This window comes from Rhinoraja longicauda, chromosome 12 (assembly GCF_053455715.1).
Source record: "Rhinoraja longicauda isolate Sanriku21f chromosome 12, sRhiLon1.1, whole genome shotgun sequence".
Lineage (NCBI taxonomy): Eukaryota > Metazoa > Chordata > Chondrichthyes > Rajiformes > Arhynchobatidae > Rhinoraja > Rhinoraja longicauda.
In genome coordinates, this window is record NC_135964.1 from 11,418,609 (window position 1) to 11,441,065 (window position 22,457).

Genomic DNA, 22,457 nt, shown 5'->3' on the forward strand with positions numbered 1-22,457 from the left:
TAGCATTACATTTTTGACACGCCAATTTTATCTCCTGATTTAACTTGCACCCTAAGTCGAGGCTACTGTTTGGGGGCCTATAGATAACTCCCATTAGGGTCTTTTTACCCTTACAATTTCTCATTTCTATCCATACTGATTCAACATCTCCTGATTCTATGTCACCCCTTGCAAGGGAATGAATATCATTCCTTACCATCAGAGCAACCCCACCCCCTCTGCCCACCTGTCTGTCTTTTCTATACGTTGTGTACCCCTGAATATTCAGTTCCCAGCCCTGGTCCTCTTGTAGCCATGTCTCAGTGATCCCTACAACATCATACTTGCCCATGACTAACTGAGCCTCAAGCTCATCCACTTTATTTTTTATACTACGCGCATTTAAGTACAACACTTTAACTTCTGTATTTACCTCCCCTCTCACATCGTTCACAATTGGCCCTGCCCTTAATTTCTTTTCCGCTCTAGAACTTCTGTTCCCATTCTTCCGAGAGTCTTTTGCAATATCTCCTGTATTCCCTTTTACCTCATCTTCATATTCACAATTTGTTAACCCCTCCCCCCCACTACTTAGTTTAAAGCCACAGGTGTCACACTAGCAAACCTGCCTGCCAGAATGTTTGTCCCCCTGCTGTTAAGATGCAACCCGTCCCTTTTGTACAAGTCACCCCTAGCCCAGAAGAGATCCCAGTGGTCCAGAAATCTAAATCCCTGCTCTCTGCACCAGTCCCTCAGCCATAAATTCATACCCTCTATCTCTCTGTTCCTGGCCTCACCAGCACGAGGTACCGGTAGCAGTCCAGAGATAACCACCTTCGACGTCCTACTTCTCAGCGTTTTTCCCAACTCTCTAAACTCCCGCTGTAGCACCTCCTTCCTCTTCCGCCCGACGTCATTCGTGCCCACGTGCACAACGACTTCAGGTTGATCGCCTTCCCTCGCTAGGATTTTCTGAAGCCGGTCTGTGATGTGTTGAACCCTGGCACCAGGGAGGCAACAGACCATCCTCAAGTCCCTCCTGCTGCCACAGAATCTTCTATCCGTCCCTCGGACTATGGAGTCACCGACCACTACGGCTCTTCCAGACTTCGGTCTCCCCTGTCGTGTATCCTTGCCAACAGGTCCGCCACTCGGACTGGAAACGTCTTCTGCCCCGACAGTTCCCAAGAGGGTATACCTATTTGCAATAGGCACAGCCACTGGGGTCTCCTGTAGTCCACGTCCACTCCCCCCGGAAACAGTCTCCCACCTTCGCTCGACCTGGACCCTTGGCGTGACAGCCTCACAATAGGTCCTGTCGAGGAAACTCTCGCATTCCCGGATGGCCCTGAGGTCATCCAACTGCCTCTCCAACTCCACCACACGTCCCTTCAGGAGCTGCACCTGGACACAGTTCTTGCAGGTGTAGCTCCCAGAAGCTCCCGTGACGTCCCTGTCTTCCCACATCCTGCAGGAAACACACCGCACCAACTTTTCCGCCATCACCTTGTGCCTATAACCAGCTCTGGCTTAAAACAATGGTATCCTCCTCACCTCAGCCTCCTCTCCTTTACTGCTCAGCCAACGGGCGTCCTTGCTCTGCTCCCGGACTTTTCAAATTGACTACTACTTCCTTTTGGCGCTCTTTTTAAACTGCCTACATACAAGATCTGAGTTTTAATAGTATATAGATTTAAAAATAGATAGTTCTGATAATATTCATAAAAAAGAGCGCTGGAGGAATTCAGCAGGCCAGGTACATCTGTGGAAGGAATGGACCGACCACGTTTTGGGCTGGGACCATTCTTGATTCTGAAGAAGAGTCCCGACCCAAAATGTTGTCCGCCCATTCCCTCCACAGATGCTGCCTGACCCATTGAGTTCATCCAGCACTGTGTCAAGGTTTCAAGGTCAGTTTATTGTCACATGTACCAATTAAGGTACGGTGAAATACGAATTACCATACAGCCATACTAAAAAAAAGCAACAAGACACACAACCACATAAAAGTTAACATAAACATCCACCACGTTCCTCACTGTGATGGAAGGCAATACAGTCCAAACTTCTTCCTCTTTTATTCTCCCATGGTCGGGGCAGTCGAACAATCCGCAGTTGGGGCGGTTGAAGCTCCCGCAGCCGGCGGTTGAAGCCCCAGTGTCGGGGCGGTCGAAGCTCCCGCATCGGGGCGGTCGAAGCTCCTGCGGCTTGGAGTTCCCGAAATCAGTCTCAAAACAGAGACCGCGAGCTCCGTGATATTAAAGTCCCGCAGACTCCCGCGTTAGAGCTCAGAGGTTCATCCCTGGCAAAGTGATCGCGGGCTCCATGATGTTAAAGTCCTCAGGCCCCCGCGGTTGGAGCTCTCAAAATCGGTCTCCAGCAAAGGCCGCCAACTCCTCGATGTGAGACGGAGATACGATATGGAACAAAATCGCTTTTCCGTCGAGGTAAGAGATTAGAGAAAGTTTCCCCAAACCCCCCCACAAAAAAACAAGCTAAAGAACACTAAAAACATTTAACACATACAAACAAACAACGGAAGAAGGAAAGGACAGACAGACTGTTGGCGAGGCAGCCATTGCTGGCGCCACCCGGTGGACAAGACTCCATCATCTGCATTTCATTGTGTCTTCATTTCTGATAATACTCTGGGACAGATTTCTTTGTCAGATACCTTAACCCACGATCCAGCTGGACTCCAATTCTTTTGTACATTTTGATGAGGCGACAGTTGTTGTAAATGAACATCCCATCACAGTTCCTATTCTCGATGTTCACTCCGAAAATAAAAGTCAGTTTAATTGGCTTTTTCAGTGCTCTGTGAATAAGAAGTCAGGCTGTTAGATGTAGGTCAATCACAAGACGAGCTGCTTACAATGCCTCAGAAAATGGTGGGTCCAGAGAGATTTTAATATGTCCATAAATGACGACCATGGACCGATCTGCACACAGGTTGAGAGGACAGTAATTGGAAGAGAATAACCACTGGCTTTTGCTGGGCAGACCCTCAGCTCAGGGGGGTGGGGGGTGGATGACCCTCCACTCGGTCTGGTCGACAACAAGGCCAAGGTGAATCTGCAGCTTCTTTCACAGAGGGGGCAGGAGCCAGTGGTGGGGCGGGCAGGAGAGGATTGTGGGAGGTGGTGACAGCCCTCAACTCCCCACGCTGGGCACCAAAGCACAACACCCACTGGCCACGCGCCCACTCCCCCCGCAACACCATGGCAGTGGGATGACAGCCCAGCCGCAAGCTCAGCTCGAGCACAACGCACACGGCATCTGTGGAGGGAATGGACAGACGGCGTTTCAGGTTGGGACCCTTCTTCAGGCTGATGGAGTGAGGGGGAGAAAGCTGGAAAAGAAAGGTGGGATCAGGCGAAAGTCTGGCAAGTAAGAGGTGGATACTAGTAGTAGACTTGAGGACAGAAGGGGGGAGGGGGGGAGGGAGTTGGTGGGCATGTGGGGAGAATAAAGTAGGTATGGGTATTGCTGAATGGATGGCATGGGCAAAGTGGGCCGAAGGGGTTGATTCTATATCTCTTTCACTATTATTTTTAAAGCAGACTTAAACCTAAATAGCATTACCTCAGTTTTTCTTGATACAGTTTCTTCTTTCTCTCTACATCCTTCTGCGAGTCTGATAACTTAGTACGAGCTTTGGCAAGTTTAAGCTTATTTTGCAAAGGAACAACATTAGAAATCAAAATAAATTATACTTCATTTTAAGCAAGCTAGTGACATCTAAAAAATGAACTTTTTGTGTAGGAGCATTATTTGAATAGAGTTCTTAACCAAAACCAAACAAAAAAACTTTACTTTGCACCTATTCAGAATTCAACTATTGTCAAGTTTTCAAAATATGAAAATTCTCAACGCATTTGCTCTAAGGCACGAAATACTGTTCAATGAAAAACCTCTTCAAGAGCCACGGTTTCCCAGCAACCATCAGTTCTTGAACATCGCACAACACTAACTTTGATCTTCTATGGACAAAAAAAAGAGTGCTGGAGTATCTCAGTCTTTTAGGCAGCATCACAGGAGAACATGGATTGGTGACGTTTCACAGTGTGCTGGAGTAACTCAGCGGGTCAGGCAGCATCACTGGGGAATATGGATAGGTGGCGTTTCAGGTCGGGACCCTTCTTCAGGATGATTGTAGTGGTGGGGGGAGAAAGCTAGAGGAAAGGCGGGACAAGGCCTGGCGAGTGACAGGTGGATGCAGGTGAGGGAGGGTTTGATAGGCAGATGGTTGAACAAAGGCCACAGATGAATAGACAAAAAAGTCTGAGATAAGGATTTACAGAAGACAGGGGAAGGAATATATTTGGAAGAGGAGGGGGAAGGGGAGAAATGGATGCAAGGCCAAATGGAGCACAGATGGTGGAGGGAAGGAAGTAGGAGAGGTTGTGGCAGTTTACGCTAGCGATGTAAAATTGAAGAATTCAATGTTCATACCATTGGGTTGCAAGCTGCTCAAGTGGAATATGAGGTGCTGTTCCTCCAGTTTGTGTATGGCATCACTCTGGCAATGGATGAGGCCCAGGACAGAAAAGTCAATGTGGCAATGGGAAGGGGAGTTAAAATGGTTGGGAACTGGGAGATCTAGCAGGCCTTGATGGTCTGTGTCTGTGATTGCTCTATGGACTTAGTTTTGCTCTATCATGGTTACCTTGTATTATAGTAATTAATGTATTCATTATTACATATAATTATCTGTGTGTTATTGCTATAGCACCTCCTGCACTTATTTTCTATGTTTTCTATGTTTATATCAACACAGCATTGGACAATGTTAATATCATTGCAAGGAGTCTTAAGGTCTTATCATGTAAGAGGTTGTAGGCAAATGTCACAAGACCAGTCCTGGTGCAGCAAATATTTTACCTTGACTTATTTGAAACCGATAATCAATATCTTAACATTTTTACTTCTGCAAAATCCACAAGACTGTATTACCAATGTGTTGGTAGTAATCTCAGGGACAGCTTCTTCCCCTCAGTTATCAGGCTTCTGAATAGTTCTTCCATGAGCTATGGTACTGTCCGATTCACCTCTACCCCATTGCGGACATTAGACTTTGTCATAGATTGCATAGATTCAAACAGTGTGGAAATAGGCACCTTGGCCCAACTTACCCGCACTGACCAACATGTTCCATTGACCTACTGGTCCCACTTGCCAGCATTTAACCTATATCCCTCTAAACTTGTCCTATCCATATGCCTGTCTAATTGTTTCTTAAATGTTGTGATAGTCCCTGCCTCAACTACCTCTGGCAGCTTGTTCCATACACCCACCACCCTTTGCGTGAAAAGGTTACCCCTCAAATTCCTTTAAAATATTTCTCCCTTCAACTTAAACCAATGCCCTAGTTCTCGGTTCCCCTACTCTGGGCAAGAAACTCTGTGCGCCCACCCGATCTATTCCTCTCATGATTTTATACACCTCTATAAGATCTATGTCTATGAACTGACGCACTAGAATGCTGAGTGCTATATTCTGCACTCTGAATTTGTCCCCTTTGCTCTACCTATTGTACCCGAGTGACTTGAACATATTTATGTACTGTTATCTGATCTCATTGGATAGCTTATAAAACAAGCTTTTCACTGTACCATGACAATAACACACCCAAACATATCCTTTTGTAAGGAACACTAGTTTCTTAAAATTATTGATTACCTGTTCTTCCATACCATCGTCGCAAGTCTTTTCAAACTCCTTCATTTTCAGTTTTGCTTCTTGCATCTTTTCCTCTGCTGGAAGTACAAAATCTAAATTAGTTTTCGATGCATTTATTGTTGGCCTAATGCCTACATCATTGCGAGTAATCCATTTTAGAAGTGTATAGTTTTGAACGAGGTCAGTTGATGGATTTTTCTCTGAAATGTAAATAATTTCTCCTGTGGGTTTTAACAGTGTAATCGCTAAAATTCACAAAGTATTGATTACAAGGAGAAAGCCAATCAAAGTTGGCACAAAGTGACAGACATATGATCATCTCGTGAATTCCAGCTGCAAATATAATAATAATAATAATAATAATGCATTTTATTTATATAGCGCTTTTCATATACTCAAAGACGCTTTACAGAGATTTTGAGAACATAGGGAAATGAATAAATAGATAAATAAGTAAATAAATAAATGAACAGAGAAAGGAGACAGAAGGTGAGGTGACCTTCAGTGGTTGAAGGCAGTACTGAACAGGTGAGACTTCAGTGATGTTTTGAATGTGGTGAGTGTGGAGGAGTCTCTAACGGTTTGGGGTAGTGAGTTCCATAGGGTGGGAGCAGCGATGGAGAAAGCCCTGTCCCCCCAGGATCTGAGTTTGGTCCGGATGTGGGGGGATAGGAGATTGGCAGCGGCAGAGCGGAGGGTGCAGGTGGGAGTGTGCCTGTGGAGGAGGTCGGTCAGGTAGGATGGGGCCAGGTTATGGAGGGCTTTGTATGTTATGAGGAGGATTTTGTACTGGATTCTCTGGGGGATGGGGAGCCAGTGGAGTTTATAAAGGACGGGGGTGATATGGTCATCCTGTTTTTCCAATTCACATCCAATGTTATTATATCAGTTTTCAGAGTTCTGCACTTTTACATCTATGTTTAAAAAGTAAGGTTTCATGAAAACAAATTTGATATTCTGTGCTTGTAGAATAAAGTACAAATGTCAGCAAAATTTAGGAAAGAAAGGCACTGATAACTCAGAGAATAATTGTAACAGGTGTCTTGCTTTAAGATGTGCAGACTATATTTCAGTGACAAATGGTTGTCTAACTTTAGACTTTGGAGATAAAATTAACCTAATGGAATGTATAGTTGGAAGAATACATTTTCGATCTTTCATCCTAAATCAAAAACTGTATCTAACCCCCCTAATGATTTATTGGAATATATATAAACATAGCACAAAAAGTAAGGAAATTTGTGTTTGGTAGATTATTTCTTTGTTGTAACAATGCTTCTTGGCAATAAATCTTATACCGTTGGAAAGCCTGTTTATTTCCCTTTTAAATGGTGCCACATTTGTAAGGAACATGCATTTGTGGGATGAGCAGCAGAGCTGAGTATATGGGTTGCGCCCATGAAAAATTTGCCAAATCTTCTCTGCCAATGCCAAACAGCTTATTCTGCTGTTGCTATTGACTCTTGTTTTGAGCTTCTGGTACCCCCAGGTGCTGACAAGAATGGGATGCCATCCCACAACAGTGTGTGACCAGGCTGGTGACCAGCATGAGGAGGAGGTGCCAGGCTGTTATGGCTGTGTATGGTTCTTCCACACGCTACTGTGGCTCCTGTTCATTAAATGAATAAATTGTTAAATTGCCAATATGTCTTGTTTCTTCAGACTTCAATCATCCAATCCACCAAACAACACCGAACAAGAGTCAATGGCAGAATAAGCTGTTTGGCATTGGCAGAGAAGATTTGGCAAATTTTTCATGGGGGCAACCCATATACTCAGCTCTGCTGCTCATCCCACAAATGCATGTTCCTTACAAATGTGGCACCATTTAAAAGGGAAATAAACAGGCTTTCCAACGGTATAAGATTTATTGCCAAGAAGCATTGTTACAACAAAGAAATAATCTACCAAACACAAATTTCCTTACTTTTTGTGCTATGTTTATATATACTTCATATGACCTTAAGAACATAGAACCGTACAGCACAGGAACCGGCCCCTCAGCCCACAATGTCCATGCCAAACATGATGCCAAATTAAATTAATCTCCTCTGCCTGCATGTGATCCATAATCCCTCCATTCCCTGCAAAGACCGACGTGGAATGTTACTCGTTTGATGGTAGCTTTCTTGCTTACTGGGAGTCCAAGATATCCAAAAGAGAGAATCTGTGATGCTTACTGATAGAATGAGTCATTGAAAGCATTAATCCTTACCTACTTTGACAGCGAGTTCTGCTTCCTTTACTTCTCTCAAAGTACGTACTTTGAATCCTTTGGAAAAGTATGTGTACTTCCTACAGAGATAGTAATGAATGTCAATTTAAAATCACGTCACTCTTTCAACAATGGTTGCTTCTAATTTTTAAGGGATGTCAGTTCTAATGAAGGCCAACTCTGCAATATACAACCTACCTTTACATCAATAACTCAGTACATTTCACCAGTGATGCAAATCTCAAATACATAAACATTGCTCATTTCCAATTTCATATTCAATACTTTACAAATAGTTACAGTAAATGTGTTTAATATGGCAGTCAGAATATAGAAATACCATACAGATGCTCCTCGACTTACGATGTTTCGACTTACGATATTTTGATTTTACGAGGGTGCAAAAGCGAAACATTCAGTAGAAACCGTACTTCAAATTTTGAGTTTTGATTTTCTTCCCGGGCTAGCGATATGCGGTACGTTACCCTCTCGTGATTCTGGGCAAAGGCAGCAAGCCGCAACTCCCAGTCAGCCACGCGATCACGAGTGTAAACAACCGATACTCTACAGTGTACTGTGTTGCAAGCGTTTTTTGGATTTTGCCCAAATGTAGGCTAATGTAAGTGTTCTGAGCACATTTAAGTTAGGCTAGGCTAGGCTATGATGTTCGGTAGGTGAGGTGGCTATGATGTTCGGTAGGTTAGGTGTATTAAATGCATTTTTGACTTACGATATTTTTAATTTACGATGGGTTTATCGGAATGTAACCCCATCGTAAGTTGAGGAGCACCTGTATATAAATGTAACTGTGGAAATTAAGGAAAACCGATCAATGAGAAATAACCTTTTTTTCCTCTGTTAGACGAGAAGAAAGTCGTGAATGATTATCAGATCAAAACATCCCCTATTTCTCAATGTGGGAAAGGGGTAAATTGTTCTTGAGAAATAATAAGGTGCAGAATTTCAGAGGAGAATTTTAAAATAGGTGCAACATTTGGTCACGGGCAAATTGTTTTCTTACCTGGGTCTGTACAATGAGAAGATGAGAGGTTTTGCGCAAACCTTCTTCCCCTGGATATAAATCTTCATGTGTGGGTCAATGTACAATATTGCAGCATAGGCTCGGAAGGAATAGCATTCAGGCTGGCTGTGGAGGTACAATGCAGTAATAGCATCCAAACTTTGCTTTATAATATTAAGTGTCTTCAAAATCAGAAGGCTCAGTCCACCAGTTGAAATATGGTGTAAGAAAGAACTGCAGATGCTGGTTTAAATCGAAGGTAGACACAAAATGCTGGAGTAACTCAGCGGGACAGGCAGCCTCTCTGGAGAGGAGGAATGGGTGACGTTTTGGGTCGAGACCCTTCTTCAGACATGGTGCTTTTCAATCAACATTCATAAAGAATCTACTGAAGACGGTAGAGATTTATTTATGCTATCGTAAATAAACATGTAAAATTTGAAGAAAAAAATCTGTGTTGTACTTTTGTGTCTTTACACAAATGTTACAACCCTAACATTATTACAATAAGTGAATATTTTTGCTCAATAATAACACCAAAACTTCATGATATTTCCATGGTGATGTATCAAGAAAGCAATTAAGACAAGCCTTCTAGTGTCCCAAACAAACAACTGGAAAATCTCCTGTGATATCCCAGAGATTCCTTGCACAAACCTATTCCATCCCGTCTGAAGGTGGTTCCTAATCCGAAACGTCACCTGTCCACCTTCTCCAAGGATGCTGCCTGACCCACTGATTTACTCCAGCAATTTGTGTCTTCCCTTTCCATCCAAGTATGGTCTGGAATTAGACCATGACACAGGTCTGAAATGACACAACTACAGTCTTACCCGCCACTTAATAGAAACTTACATTCTATTTCTCACCATTCCTGTCAGCAACAGATCGGAGGGGTCTGATACAACATCCAGTTCTGGTTCTCCATCATCATTCAGCTTTACGTTGTAGATAATTACCAGAGTGCCTAGTGAGCAATCACAAATAAAGCTTTATCTTGGGTGAAGATTGATAGGCATAATGCAGATGTGTCAAATGTGCTGGAGAAATGGGGAGATGTGCAGCAAACGCATTTCAATCCGGCAATGTTCAAAACCTGTGGACTTTGCTGTAACGACCAGTGAGATTTATAATTCTAAGTGACTTCAGGACACTATCAGGCATAATTTGTTTGATTTTCATCAAAATTATATCTCAAAAATAAAAACTCCACCATTGATGTATACCACCCAAAAGGTTTCTTTAAATAGTTATAACTGACCTTTCATATTCAAAGAACAAATTACCGATTTTCCAACCTACTTGACCCCTTGCACTTTTTTTACCTGCACTTTTTTTACCTGCTCTTTCACTGTATCTGTAACACTATATTCTGCATGTTCTTTATTTTCTCATGTGCACTACCTGATGTACTTGGGTTTGGTGGGATTTTTCTGGATAGCACCTAAACAACGTGTTTCACTTTATCTTGACACACGCGACAATAATAAACCAATAATTATTCGACGATCATCGAATATTCAGGCAACTGAATCATCCTACCACAACCAGAGTGCAGTGCTGAACTACCATTTACCTCCAGACTTTCCTTGATCGGACTCTGCTGGCTTTACCTTGCACTAAACATTATTCCCTTATCATGTATCTGTACACTGCAAATGGCTCGATTGTGATCATGTGTTGTCTTTCTGCTGACTGGATGCCATGCAACAGATGCTTTTCACTCTACCTCGGTACACGTGACAATAAACTAAACTGTATAGTCCATCATCAGGAATAATCTGGGTTGCATTTTACATGGTGAACTGAGTTGTTTCACAGATCGGATTCATTAATGACGGAGCAGTAATGTATGAATATAATTAAATAAATCGCTACCCATTTCTTTTATTGCATCTCTCTTACCGCTTGATCCTGTAATTTTATGAAACTGTTGCATGACATCGAACTCAGTGCTGAATGGGGAATATTTATAAATTAGTGCCATTTCAATGGAAAACGTCAGGTCATCAGTTTTTATGGGTTCCTGAGTTGAAACAAACCATGATGGCACTGGTACAATTACCTAGGGAACAAAATCAAGACCCATGCATTAGAAATGTTTTAAAAATCAAGATCCTGAATGCAGCATTGTAAACACGCTCCATATTTCACTATTGCAGAAATAACAGCATGAAAACAGGCCCTTTGGCCCAACTCATTCATACTGGCCCCATCCAAGCTAGTCCCATATTCCTCTGAAACTTTCCTATGCAAAACCAGTGCCCTTAAGCCACTCTATCTGCCCTTTATTGATCTCTCCCCCCCCCCCCCCCCCGGGTTTGTAGTATACGTGATCTTGCCTAGAGGGAACAAGGACAAAGTTCCCCTGATCCTCACCTTTCACCCCACCAGCTTCCATATTCCACACCTCAATCTCTGACATTTCCGTCACTTCCAATGTGATCCCACCACCAGTAACATCTTCCCATCTGCGTTCCTTGTGACGACTTCCTTGAGAAAGCCATTATTTGGAGCTGGCAGTTCTGTTCATAGAAAACTACAGCAGAAGAACAGGCCATTCGGCCCACAATATCTGTGCTGATCATGATGCCTCGACCAACTCATCTGCCTGCACATGCTCCGTATCCCCCCATTCCTTGCATATCCATGTGCCTATCATGGCCTCTTAAATGCCACTATTGTATCTGTGTCAACCATCACCCCCAGCAGCAAGTTCCAGGCACTCACTGCCCTCTGTGTAAACATACAACTTGATTTACATTCCCCTTGCACCCAGGTTGAATCTTGCCGAAAAAAAAGTAAAATTATGTGATATTAAAGTTCTCTTTCCTTTACCTCATCAATACCTTCCTTCTCATAAAATGTTCGAGATAATAGGATGCAGGTCATGGTATTAGTTTTCTTGGTGAACAGAATGAAGTCCATACCTATTCTCATTGCCCCTCTACAAGGAAGAAGCAACAGTTAGATATGCAATATATTTATCTGAGTGTGATTACATTTACATCTGTGAAGCTGCAGCAAGTAAGAATGTCGTTGTTCCGTTAACAGTACATTTAGCAATTAAACACTCTTGACTCTCGAGATCTAAAGCGTTGAATATCACGATCCACACAGTTACAGTATTTGCTTCCCAGCCTACAGACTATATACCAGATCACAGAATATGTACAACTTGCTAACCCAGTTATTCGCAATGTCACAAAGATAGACACAAAAAGCTGGAGTAACTCAGCGGGACAGGCAGCATCTCTGGAAAGGAATGGGTGACAATAGGTGCAGGAGGAGGCCATTCGGCCCTTCGAGCCAGCATCGCTATTCAATGTGATCATGGCTGATCATTCTCGGGTCGAGACCCTTTTTCAAACATCACCATCATTGCTAACCTCTCCACAAACTGTAGGCTCCACTGGTCTAGTCTTGACATGTACAATAATAAATGGTAGAAGTTTAACTTAATTGGTGAATTACATATTGCAATGCAAGATTGAAATTAAAAATGGATTTCTAAGATTGTACTGGGAATTATTGAATGCAATAGGGGAAATTATAACATCTTGAATACTGGTTTAGGTTTAGGTTTGTCACTTGTACTGAGGTACAGTGAAGAGCTTTGTTTTGCATGCTATCCATCAGATCAGATACTACCAAACAAATACAATCAAGTGAAACTCAAGCACAATACGAGCAATTCTTTCACTCGGAGAGTAGTCTGTATCTGGAACGAGCTGCCAAGGGAAGCGATGGAAGTGGATATAATTATAAAATTTAAAAAACATTTGGACATATATGTGGATAGGAAGGGTTTAGAAACATAGAAAATAGGTGCAGGAGGAGGCCATTTGGCCCTTCGAGCCAGCACCGTCATTCATTGTGATCATGGCTGATCATCCACAATCAGTAACCTGTGCCTGCCTTCTCCCCATATCCCCTGATTCCACTAGCCCTGAGAGTATCTAACTCTCTTTTAAATTCATCCAGTGAATTGGCCTCCACTGCCTTCTATGGCAGAGAATTCCACAAATTTACAACTCTCTGGGTGAAAAAGGTTCTTCTCACCTCAGTTTTAATTGGCCTCCCCTTTATTCTTAGACTGTGGCCCCTGGTTCTGGACTCCCCCAACATTGGGAACATTTTTCCTGCAGGTTTGATGGTACATGGATAGCATGCAAAACAAAGCTCTTCACTGTACCTCAGTACACGTGACAAACCTAAACCAGTATTCAAGATGGTATCATTTCCCCTATTGCATTCAATAATTCCCAGTACAATCTTGGAAATCCATTTATAATTTCAATCTTGCATTGCAATGTGTAATTCACCAATTAAGTTAAACTTCTGCCATTTATTTTTGTACATACTTGTTCCGATGGATATCGGTCAAATACAGGCAAATGGGACTAGCCCAGTATGCTAACTTGGTCAGCATGGGCAAGGTGGGCTGAAGGGCCTGTTTCAGTGCTGTACAGCTACATGGCTTTATGATATAACATAGTCCAGGCACCCATTAAACCTGCAGAGGGTGTATTCTCTTGAACTGAGATGTTTAAGTTGGATTTATAAAAAAGATCCAAAGAATGCAAGGAATACGTAAAGTACATAGATCATTATACTCGGCAGTAGTGCTGTCATTCCTGGGGTAGGGGGGAGATGGGTTTGGGTGAACTCGAGATTCCACAATTATGATGAATTTCTACAATGAAGGTTTGGAAAATAAGTTTCATGTAGTTCTCTCAGTGATCTGAGCGATGGCTTCCACTGGCTTGTCCCATCCCCTGCCCATCAAGGATGCTGCCATTCCCCTGAGCTCAGCTGCAACCTCTCCCTCCCTCATCAGGCAACTCCATTTACTATATTTAACCTATGCACCTCTTGCAGAAAATGCCTCCTCTTTAATCATGCCAAAGATGAGGCGGTGAATATTCTGGGGCCGACGTGTTTCCAGACCATCTCACCTTCCAGCCTAAATGCTTTCTTTTTGCAACCTCAGGACCAGCAGTCCAAACCCATCAAGTTCCACCGTCAATACTGTTGTTAGTTCCTTCCCCTAAAACTCACAGAACAAAACTATTTCCCTCTGAAGGACTAAGAACAAAGATGTCCCAGAAACTCACGACTTCAATCCATTTCCATACTGTCCACTGAACGGATAATCTGAAGTCCTCTTCGAAGATTTCCCCAAATGAATAACATCAGCTGCTTCATCTATAAATTGCAGAACAATTGTTGAAGTTCAACATGTTTAAATCCAATAAATACTTTATATGAAGGTACTTGAGCTATATTTTCTATTTCAAGAACATATTTTATTCTTAAGCACTAGTGATGCAATCTTGCCCCACAGACATTCCACCATCGATTCATTTTCATATAATATCTATTTTGGACAGGTACGTGGATTGGAAAGGTTTAGCGGGATATGGCCAAATGCAGGGAGGTGGGACTAGTGTAGGTGGGGCATCTTGGATGTCATATCCAGTTGTGCTGAAGGGCCTGTTTTTTTGCTATGTGTCTCTATGACTATCTGAAAGCCATTCATGGTTCCCCCTTCAACAAAGCACCCAAGAAACTTTGAGAGGTCCCCCAGGGTAGAGGACTCAGGAGCAGAGGGCATAGGTTTAAGGTGAGAGAGGAAAGATTTAATAGGAACCTGAGGGGCATGAATGAGTCGGGCCTGTGTTGTATAACTCTATAACTCCACAGTGGAAAGAGAGCGATATTACTTGGAATGAGCAAGTGAAGACTGGTTTCCATTGTTGTTACACCTCTATAACATCACCGAGACCTCTTGGTTCAATGATCCAGGATTAGCACACACTAAAAAAATATAAGAACTATTAATCCTAATTCCAAAATAATTTTGATAGTTCTCTTTTCAGTTACTAGAGTTATAGAATCACACAGCTCGGAAACAGGCCCTTTGGCCCAACTTGCCCATGCCAACCAAAGTGTCCCATCTACGCTAGACCCACCCGTTTGCATTTGGCACAAATCGCTCTAAACCTTTCCTATCCATAGCTTTAGGTTTTTATGTCAGTATATGAGTGCAGGGTTTCCATTTGTGCTTCACTCCACACCCAGAGTGTACCAGGTGTCCAAAGCCACGATGACAATCATGAAACCGTTAGCGGAGATGTCCATGGTTTGTAGCGGTGGGGCAGCGGAGCAGCAGCCGTGCAGCAGGGATGGAGCAGCCATGCAGCAGCAGTGGAGTAGCAGTTGTATAGAAGCAGCAATGCAGCAGTGGTGGGCCAGCGTTGGAGCAGTGGTGCTGCAGCGATGAGGCAGTGGTGCAGCACCAGTGCAGCAACGATGGGGGCAGCAGTGCAGCAACGATGGGGCAGCAGTGCAGCAGCAGTGGTGCATCTGAAGTGGAGCAGTGGGGCAGCGGTGGAGGACACCAATGGCCACGCTTGGCCAGGCCGACCCTGCAACGCCGCCAGGACATCGGGCCTTCATGGTCAAGAACCCCACACTTACAAACTGGGACTTGAAAATGGTGCCAAATCTGTTAACTTTGTAAACTGTCCCAGGATACTACTGCTACACCTTTGTATGTATCTGAGATGCTTATCTAAGATGTATCTAAGTGCTTATGTATAATGATACTTGTACTGAACTGTATAAAGAAATGAATTCCGCGGTACCTCGGTTCATGTGACAAATAAAATCTCATTGAACCATGAACTGTGAACACTGAGGCAATGGTCTTAAATGTACTTACCGGGGTCCATGCCGACTCCATCGTCCAGAAAACACAACACCATGCCCCCTGTCCTTTGTTCATTCTCTTCTGAAATTGTGAATCAAATTAATATTCGGTTACCCAACTTCCCACTTCCACATTTCCCCAAAGCGCCGTTACAATCACTTACTGCTTTGCGAAACTTTACACCGTGCAACATGGACAGAATACAAAGTACAATTCCTAAGTGTGATCTGGCCCTTTGCATGCCGTGCCATTCCATTGTTGCTCCTGCAGCAGTGCCTGCATGTAAAAAACGCTAAAATACGCCACTGAACGCCTTGATACATCCTGGAAGATAAAAAGGTGCAATAAAGACCCTTTCTTTCTTCACCCCTAACTCGAGGCAACTTCCCTCCCCAGCCCAACGTGGACGGTGGATGGTGGCCCCGACATGGTGTAAACAAAACCACGGGAAAGCTTTACTCTCCGACCTCCCCGTCCTAATCCACTGCTGGACATTGACAGGCAGCATCCGATGGGGACACCCCTCAAACAACTGAAGGGATATCACATCAGGGGGCCACATGAATGACAAGGATTCTCGACCTGAAACGTCACCCATTCCTTCTCTCCAGAGATGCTGCCTGACCCGCTGAGTTACTCCAGCATTTTGTGTCTACCTTTGAAGGACAAGGATGTTCTGTCTAAAGACACGTGCCAGCACTATTGAGTACAACACTGTTGAATGCACAGTTTTTGTTTTGTCTATTCTTATTATTCTGAATGAAGTTTAATTTTGTAAAAATTAAATAGTTGGGGCAATGTACTAAATGTGAGACTGTGACGACATTTTCTGCAGATTCGTTAATGTTTTGACAATCAGCATGGAAACAGCCCCTTTGGCCCTCCGAGCCCATGCTGACCATCAATCACCCATTCACAGTAGCTGTGTGTTATTCCACTTTCTCATCCATTCCCGATACACCAAGGGGCAATTTACAGAGGCCAAATAATCTACAAACCCGCACGTCTTCAAGTGCCTGGTGTAAACCCATGCTAATGGAATGTATAACACCATGCTCCGCAGTTTCATTTTGCAAGCACATGATATCAGGCCTGGAGAATGGTCTTGACCCGAAACATCACCTATCCATGTTCTCCACAGATGTCTTGTCTTGTCTTGTTGATACTGCACCAACTGCCGCTGTTGGGCTATAAACGTGCAATCCCTAATGCATGCAGTTGCAGGTTTAAAATTTAGTCTTTGCAAGCAACAGTTTAAAAGATTTACTATCAGCAGCAGATTTTATATGTGGTGGCAAAGGATTTCAAACAGGGATGGGTCTGGAGTACAGCGAGTAGTGGAAACAGTCTTTGTTGGTCTGGATGGTTATATAATTCAAGGATTGGTTTAGTCGAGTCCCTGGTCTGTTGTTCCGATTGTATGAAAGATGGGCAATGTTGGATGGAGCTAATAAGTGGGTTTCTTTGTAGACTGCAGTAAGCCTGGATATTATGCGGCGTCTTTGGAGAGTGTTCCATTTGAGTTCATGAAGCATTTCTGGTCTTTCTATGGTCACCGGTTACAAACCTGGCAGCTTTTCTCTGGACCTTCACAAGGTTGTTAATGTGGGTCGCTTGGTAGGGATCCCAAATGGCACTACAGTATTCCAGTCTTGGACGTTTTGAAAGCAATGTCCATTGTGGATTTTGTATAGTTCCAGAAATTTTGTCGCAGGAGACCAAGGATTTTGTTTGAGCTTGAGATAGTTTGGTTAATATGTTTTGCCCAGCTGCCTGACCTGCTGAATTACTCCAGCACTTTGTGTCTTTCAATAATATTATCCATGTCTTTTCAGACCAAAATGGAACAATGAGCCCATATAACATCTAAAGACCCTAGAGCACCAAGGTAATTTGGAAATCCAGGATTAAGTCATTCATTTCATTTTCCATTTTTTATCCAAACAGAATCAGCACACGCAGATCTGACGTATTTACGAGAATACTAATTTCTGTAACGGGGTTTTGGTATTAATTTCATGGCTTGACACTCCGTGCTGTTGCAACTCACTCGTGTAAATGCTCAGTTGTGTAAATGTCACAACTCACCCCTGTAAATGCTCAGTTGTGTAAATGTCACAACTCACCCATGTAAATGCTCAGTTGTGTAAATGTCACAACTCACCCGTGTAAATGCTCAGATGTGTTGCTCTAGCATCCCTGCAAATACACAAATTGTTTCCATTATATTTTTTCAAATTTTACTTACAAAGCAAGTAATATTCAAATACAAGATTGGTTTCACAAGTTCACAAGTTATAGGAGCAGAATTAGGCCATTCGGCCCATCAAGTCCACTCCGCCATTCAATCAAACCTAATCTCTGCGTCCTAATCCTATTTTCCTGCCTTCTCCCCATAACCCTTGACACCTGTAGTAATCAAGAATTTGTCTATCTCTGCTTTAAAAATATCCACAGGCTTGGCCTCCACAGCCCTCTGTGGCAATGAGGTCCACAGATTAACTACCCTGTGCTGTATCACTAAACTAAACTAAACCTAAAGAAGGGAAAGTTGAATGCCATGTTAAGTGAACTGACAACTCCATCAGATCTGCTTTTGTGCACGTTTTAAAACCAATGTTATCCCATAAGCAACACAACCGAAGTATTCCAGGCCTTTATCCCTGCTGTATGACTCTACAATTCTGGAGGCTAAAAATAATTTATTTGTAACTGCAAACTTCTGAGAAACTTAACATCATGCAACCCTCTTGACTGGATTTCAAACACCACTGTAAATAATTGTTCTCTCCACCAACAGTGTACTCCGGCTACAGTGTGCATTATCCACAAGATATATTGTAGTTACTCAACTAGGTTCCCCCCAACCCTATCTCCTAATACAACCACCAAGAAGAACAAGGAATGCTGCAGCCCAGAAACAACGACTGAGTGGCCAAACCTCACCCCATCCAGTGTGGAGATTTATCACCAATCTGTCATCATTGCCGAGTCTAAACCTTGAAACTCCCCCCCCCCAACTGACATCATTGTGGGAGAGCTTCCACCCTAAGATTTCAATTTCACAACTGAAGGCACAATATAAATCTGAACTATCAATGAAGATTCTTTAAAAATTAAATCAAAACCGCAACCGCACTGTACAAGTGATGGCTCCCACTGATTGTCGCCGGAAGCTTGCGCCCTTTTCAGGACGGATGAAGACAGTGATGTAACGTTTGAAACACGGATGATGGACACAAAAAAAGAAGAATTATTTAAATTAATATTTGATATTAATTTCACTAGATTCCTACCAAAATGGGGTTGACAGGAAAAATAGATCAGCCATGATCGAATGGCAGACTAGATGCACCAAATGCCTGAATCTGCTCCTATGTCTTATGATCTAACATTCATTACTTCCTATGTCATTGCAGAACTTCAACTTTTTCCTCTGCAACTGTAACACTACAGCGCTGTGACACTATATGCAGCACTCTGGTATTTTTCTCTTTGCACTACTGTAGTGCTTGTGTATAGCTTGATTGTAATCACATAGAGAATGATTTGATTTGACTAGATAGCACGCAAACAAAACCTTTTCACTGTATCTCGGCACGCACGACAAATAATGAACCAATACTGTACCTTGCATTGTCCACCAATTCTGCCAGTGCACCAAAGAGGAATTCATGAGTGGTTCTGTAAACAATGTTGTTATTAAAAAGTGATTAAAACTAAAAATGACAAAGACACAAATATGTGGATAATTGTAAGTTATTCCGTTCAACTTACGAGTTTGCATGCAGATAGTCAGGGGTGAGCTGAGCTCGAGGTAACTCAACGTATCGGTCTGCCATTTTGATCCTCACCTTCTATCCTTCGCTGTACCTTCCAAAATTATATCAGCAGCTAAAACCTACCAGCTGGGTTCTGGAAACAAATCGAAGACCTAAGATTTAAAAAAATTACAGATCCTACACCAATTTATTTTCCATTCCAAACTGGAGTCACAAGATGCCAAGTGGTCCATGACACATCCATGCTTCTGCCAAGTTGCCCAACATCTGCTGTGACTGATCGATTTGGTCAAAAACTAGGAAGAAGTTAAATGCACTGAGTCCAGAGATAACCAGGACACAGTTTCCGAGTTGGAAAGGGAGCTGAAGAGAGTCACCAGATATTACCTGGGCTTGCTGGCTTGAGTTATAGCGAGAGGTTAGATAGGCTGGGACTTTTTTCTTTGGAGTATAGGAGGCTGTCCTTATTGAGGTGTTCAAGATTATGAAGGGCACGGGTAAAGCGGACCCTCCCATTTTAAAATTAAAGGACACGGGCTTAAGGCAAGAGTGTAGAGAGTTAAGAGGGACCTCAGGGGCAACTTTTTGTTTGAGAAAAAAATTCTCAGAGGGCCGTCTGCATCTGGATTGAGCTGCCAGATGGACCGGAAGCTATGGAAGTGGATACAATTACAATGTTTAAAAGACATTTAGACAGATGTGGATAGGAAAGGTTTAGAGGCATGTGGGCCAAATGCAGGCAAAGGGGACTGGTGCAGTACGCCAACTTAATCAGGGTGAACATGGTGGGCTGAAGGGCCAGTTTCTGTGCTGTACAGCTCTGTGACTCTATGAACAAACTATGGCCAGGGTAATGAGGAGATCCAGCAATGGTAGGTGCTCCCCCAGCTACTCTTTGCTTGAATCAGCGGCTCCACTTGGACAGGTGCCCCACTCCTGCATGGGTGCACAAACACCTGGACAGGTGCCCCACTCCTGCATGGGTGCACAAACACCTGGACAGGTGGCCCACTCCTGCATGGGTGCACAAACACCTGGACAGGTGCCCCACTCCTGCATGGGTGCACAAACACCTGGACAGGTGCCCCACTCCTGCATGGGTGCACAAACACCTGGACAGGTGCCCCACTCCTGCATGGGTGCACAAACACCTGGACAGGTGCCCCACTCCTGCCTGGGTGCACAAACACCTGGACAGGTGCCCCACTCCTGCATCGGTGCACAAACACCTGGACAGGTGCCCCACTCCTGCATCGTGCACAAACACCTGGACAGGTGCCCCACTCCTGCATGGGTGCACAAACACCTGGACAGGTGCCCCACTCCTGCATGGGTGCACAAACACCTGGACAGGTGGCCCACTCCTGCATGGGTGCACAAACACCTGGACAGGTGCCCCACTCCTGCATGGGTGCACAAACACCTGGACAGGTGGCCCACTCCTGCATGGGTGCACAAACACCAGGATAGGTGCCCCACTCCTGCATGGGTGCACAAACACCTGGACAGGTGCCCCACTCCTGCATGGGTGCACAAACACCTGGACAGGTGCCCCACTCCTGCATCGTGCACAAACACCTGGACAGGTGCCCCACTCCTGCATGGGTGCACAAACACCTGGACAGGTGCTCCACTCCTGCATGGGTGCACAAACATCTGGACAGGTGCCCCACTCCTGCATCGTGCACAAACACCTGGACAGGTGCGGGAGCCGCACGGACTGCGGGAGGGAAGGAACGTCCCACCTGAATCCACGTCTCCTCGGTGACCGGCGACGCCTCTCCGCGTTCCCGCTCCCGCCACGTGCTCGCTCGCGCGTCCCCGGGCCAGTGTGCGCGGCCCCGCGCGGGGGGGACGGCTACTGCTGGACCGCTCCCCCCCCCCAGGAGAGTGCACACTCTCCCTGCACCAACACCTCCTCACCCCTGCATTTTCTCCACTTAACGCCATCCACAAAGTGCAGGAGTAACTCAGCAGGTCAGGCAGCAATGAGTTACTCCAGCACTTCGTGCCTTTTCTCGCATACCGGCACCTGCAGTTCCCTGTGTCTACATTTTCTCTACTTATTTGGGTGCTTGTTTTAATCACTTGGAGGTTTACTTTGGGATCTGAGCAAAGGCCAGGGGCCAAAGTGATTGCTGGCAGGGCTATGTACTGGTTGTGTCGGACGGTGGGCACAGTGGTGCAGCGGTAGAGTTGCTGCCTTACAGCACCAGAGACCAGGGTTCCATCCTGTCTCCGGGTGCTGTCTGTGTGGAGTTTGCACGTTCTCACTGTGACTACATGGGTTTCCTCTGGGTGCTCCGGTTTCCTCCCACACGCCAAAGACATACAGGTCAATTGGCTTCGGTAAATTGACCCTAATGTGTAGGATAGAACTAGTGAACTCGTTGGTTGGTGTGGACTCTGTGGATCGAAGGGCCTGTTTCCACACTGTCTCTAAACTAAACTAATTCACTGAGTTCACTGAGTAAAATGCCATCAAAAACACACATTAATTGACGGTCGGAACACCAGTCTTGCAGGCAATACTGAGCAGAGTGAGGATTGGAGTGAGCTTCCTCATCCATTGAAGAGTGATGGATGGTTCAATCAGTTATTCACCATACACATGCAAACTGCATCCTTAGGACTTGAAATAGAGCACCAAAGGTGGGAGAGGTCATGGGTTTAGCTGAGGGAGGATGTCCAGGTTTGAACTGAAGGAGTGATGAAGTACTCAGACAGTGATCAAAGCAGAAAATGCTGAAAATATTCAGGTGGTCAGGCAGTGTCTGTGTGCAAGAGAAACAGAGTTATGTTTCAGGTCCTGGAAACTTCATCTGAACTGGGAATAGTTGGAGATTCTGAAGAAGGGTCCCGACCTGAAATATCACCTTTGGTTTAGAGATCTAGTGTGGAAACAGGGCCTTCGGCCCACCGAGTCCACGCCGACCAGCGATCACCCATACACCAGTTCTATCCTATACACTGGGGACAATTTACAGAAGTCAATTAACCTACAAACCCGTACGTCTTTGGGATGAGGGAGGAAACCAGAGAACCCGGAGGAAACCCACACAG

General features: G+C 44.3%; 1 protein-coding gene across 1 annotated transcript in view; it reads right to left on the reverse strand.

Moving 5' to 3' along the window:
* Window positions 1-21,876, reverse strand: part of LOC144598642 (ATPase MORC2-like) — a 31,282-nt gene extending 9,406 nt beyond the window's left edge. The window contains exons 1-14 of the mRNA XM_078408852.1: window positions 21,853-21,876; window positions 19,390-19,433; window positions 19,243-19,296; window positions 17,777-17,811; window positions 15,625-15,693; window positions 14,015-14,105; window positions 11,736-11,844; window positions 10,803-10,962; window positions 9,753-9,864; window positions 8,898-9,023; window positions 7,877-7,956; window positions 5,662-5,738; window positions 3,565-3,650; window positions 2,654-2,797 (exon numbers count right to left, since the gene is read on the reverse strand). Coding sequence (XP_078264978.1) covers window positions 2,654-2,797; window positions 3,565-3,650; window positions 5,662-5,738; window positions 7,877-7,956; window positions 8,898-9,023; window positions 9,753-9,864; window positions 10,803-10,962; window positions 11,736-11,844; window positions 14,015-14,105; window positions 15,625-15,693; window positions 17,777-17,811; window positions 19,243-19,296; window positions 19,390-19,433; window positions 21,853-21,876 — 1,211 coding nt within the window. The remainder of the gene's footprint in view (window positions 1-2,653; window positions 2,798-3,564; window positions 3,651-5,661; window positions 5,739-7,876; window positions 7,957-8,897; window positions 9,024-9,752; window positions 9,865-10,802; window positions 10,963-11,735; window positions 11,845-14,014; window positions 14,106-15,624; window positions 15,694-17,776; window positions 17,812-19,242; window positions 19,297-19,389; window positions 19,434-21,852) is intronic.
* Between the last annotated feature and the right edge of the window lie 581 nt (window positions 21,877-22,457).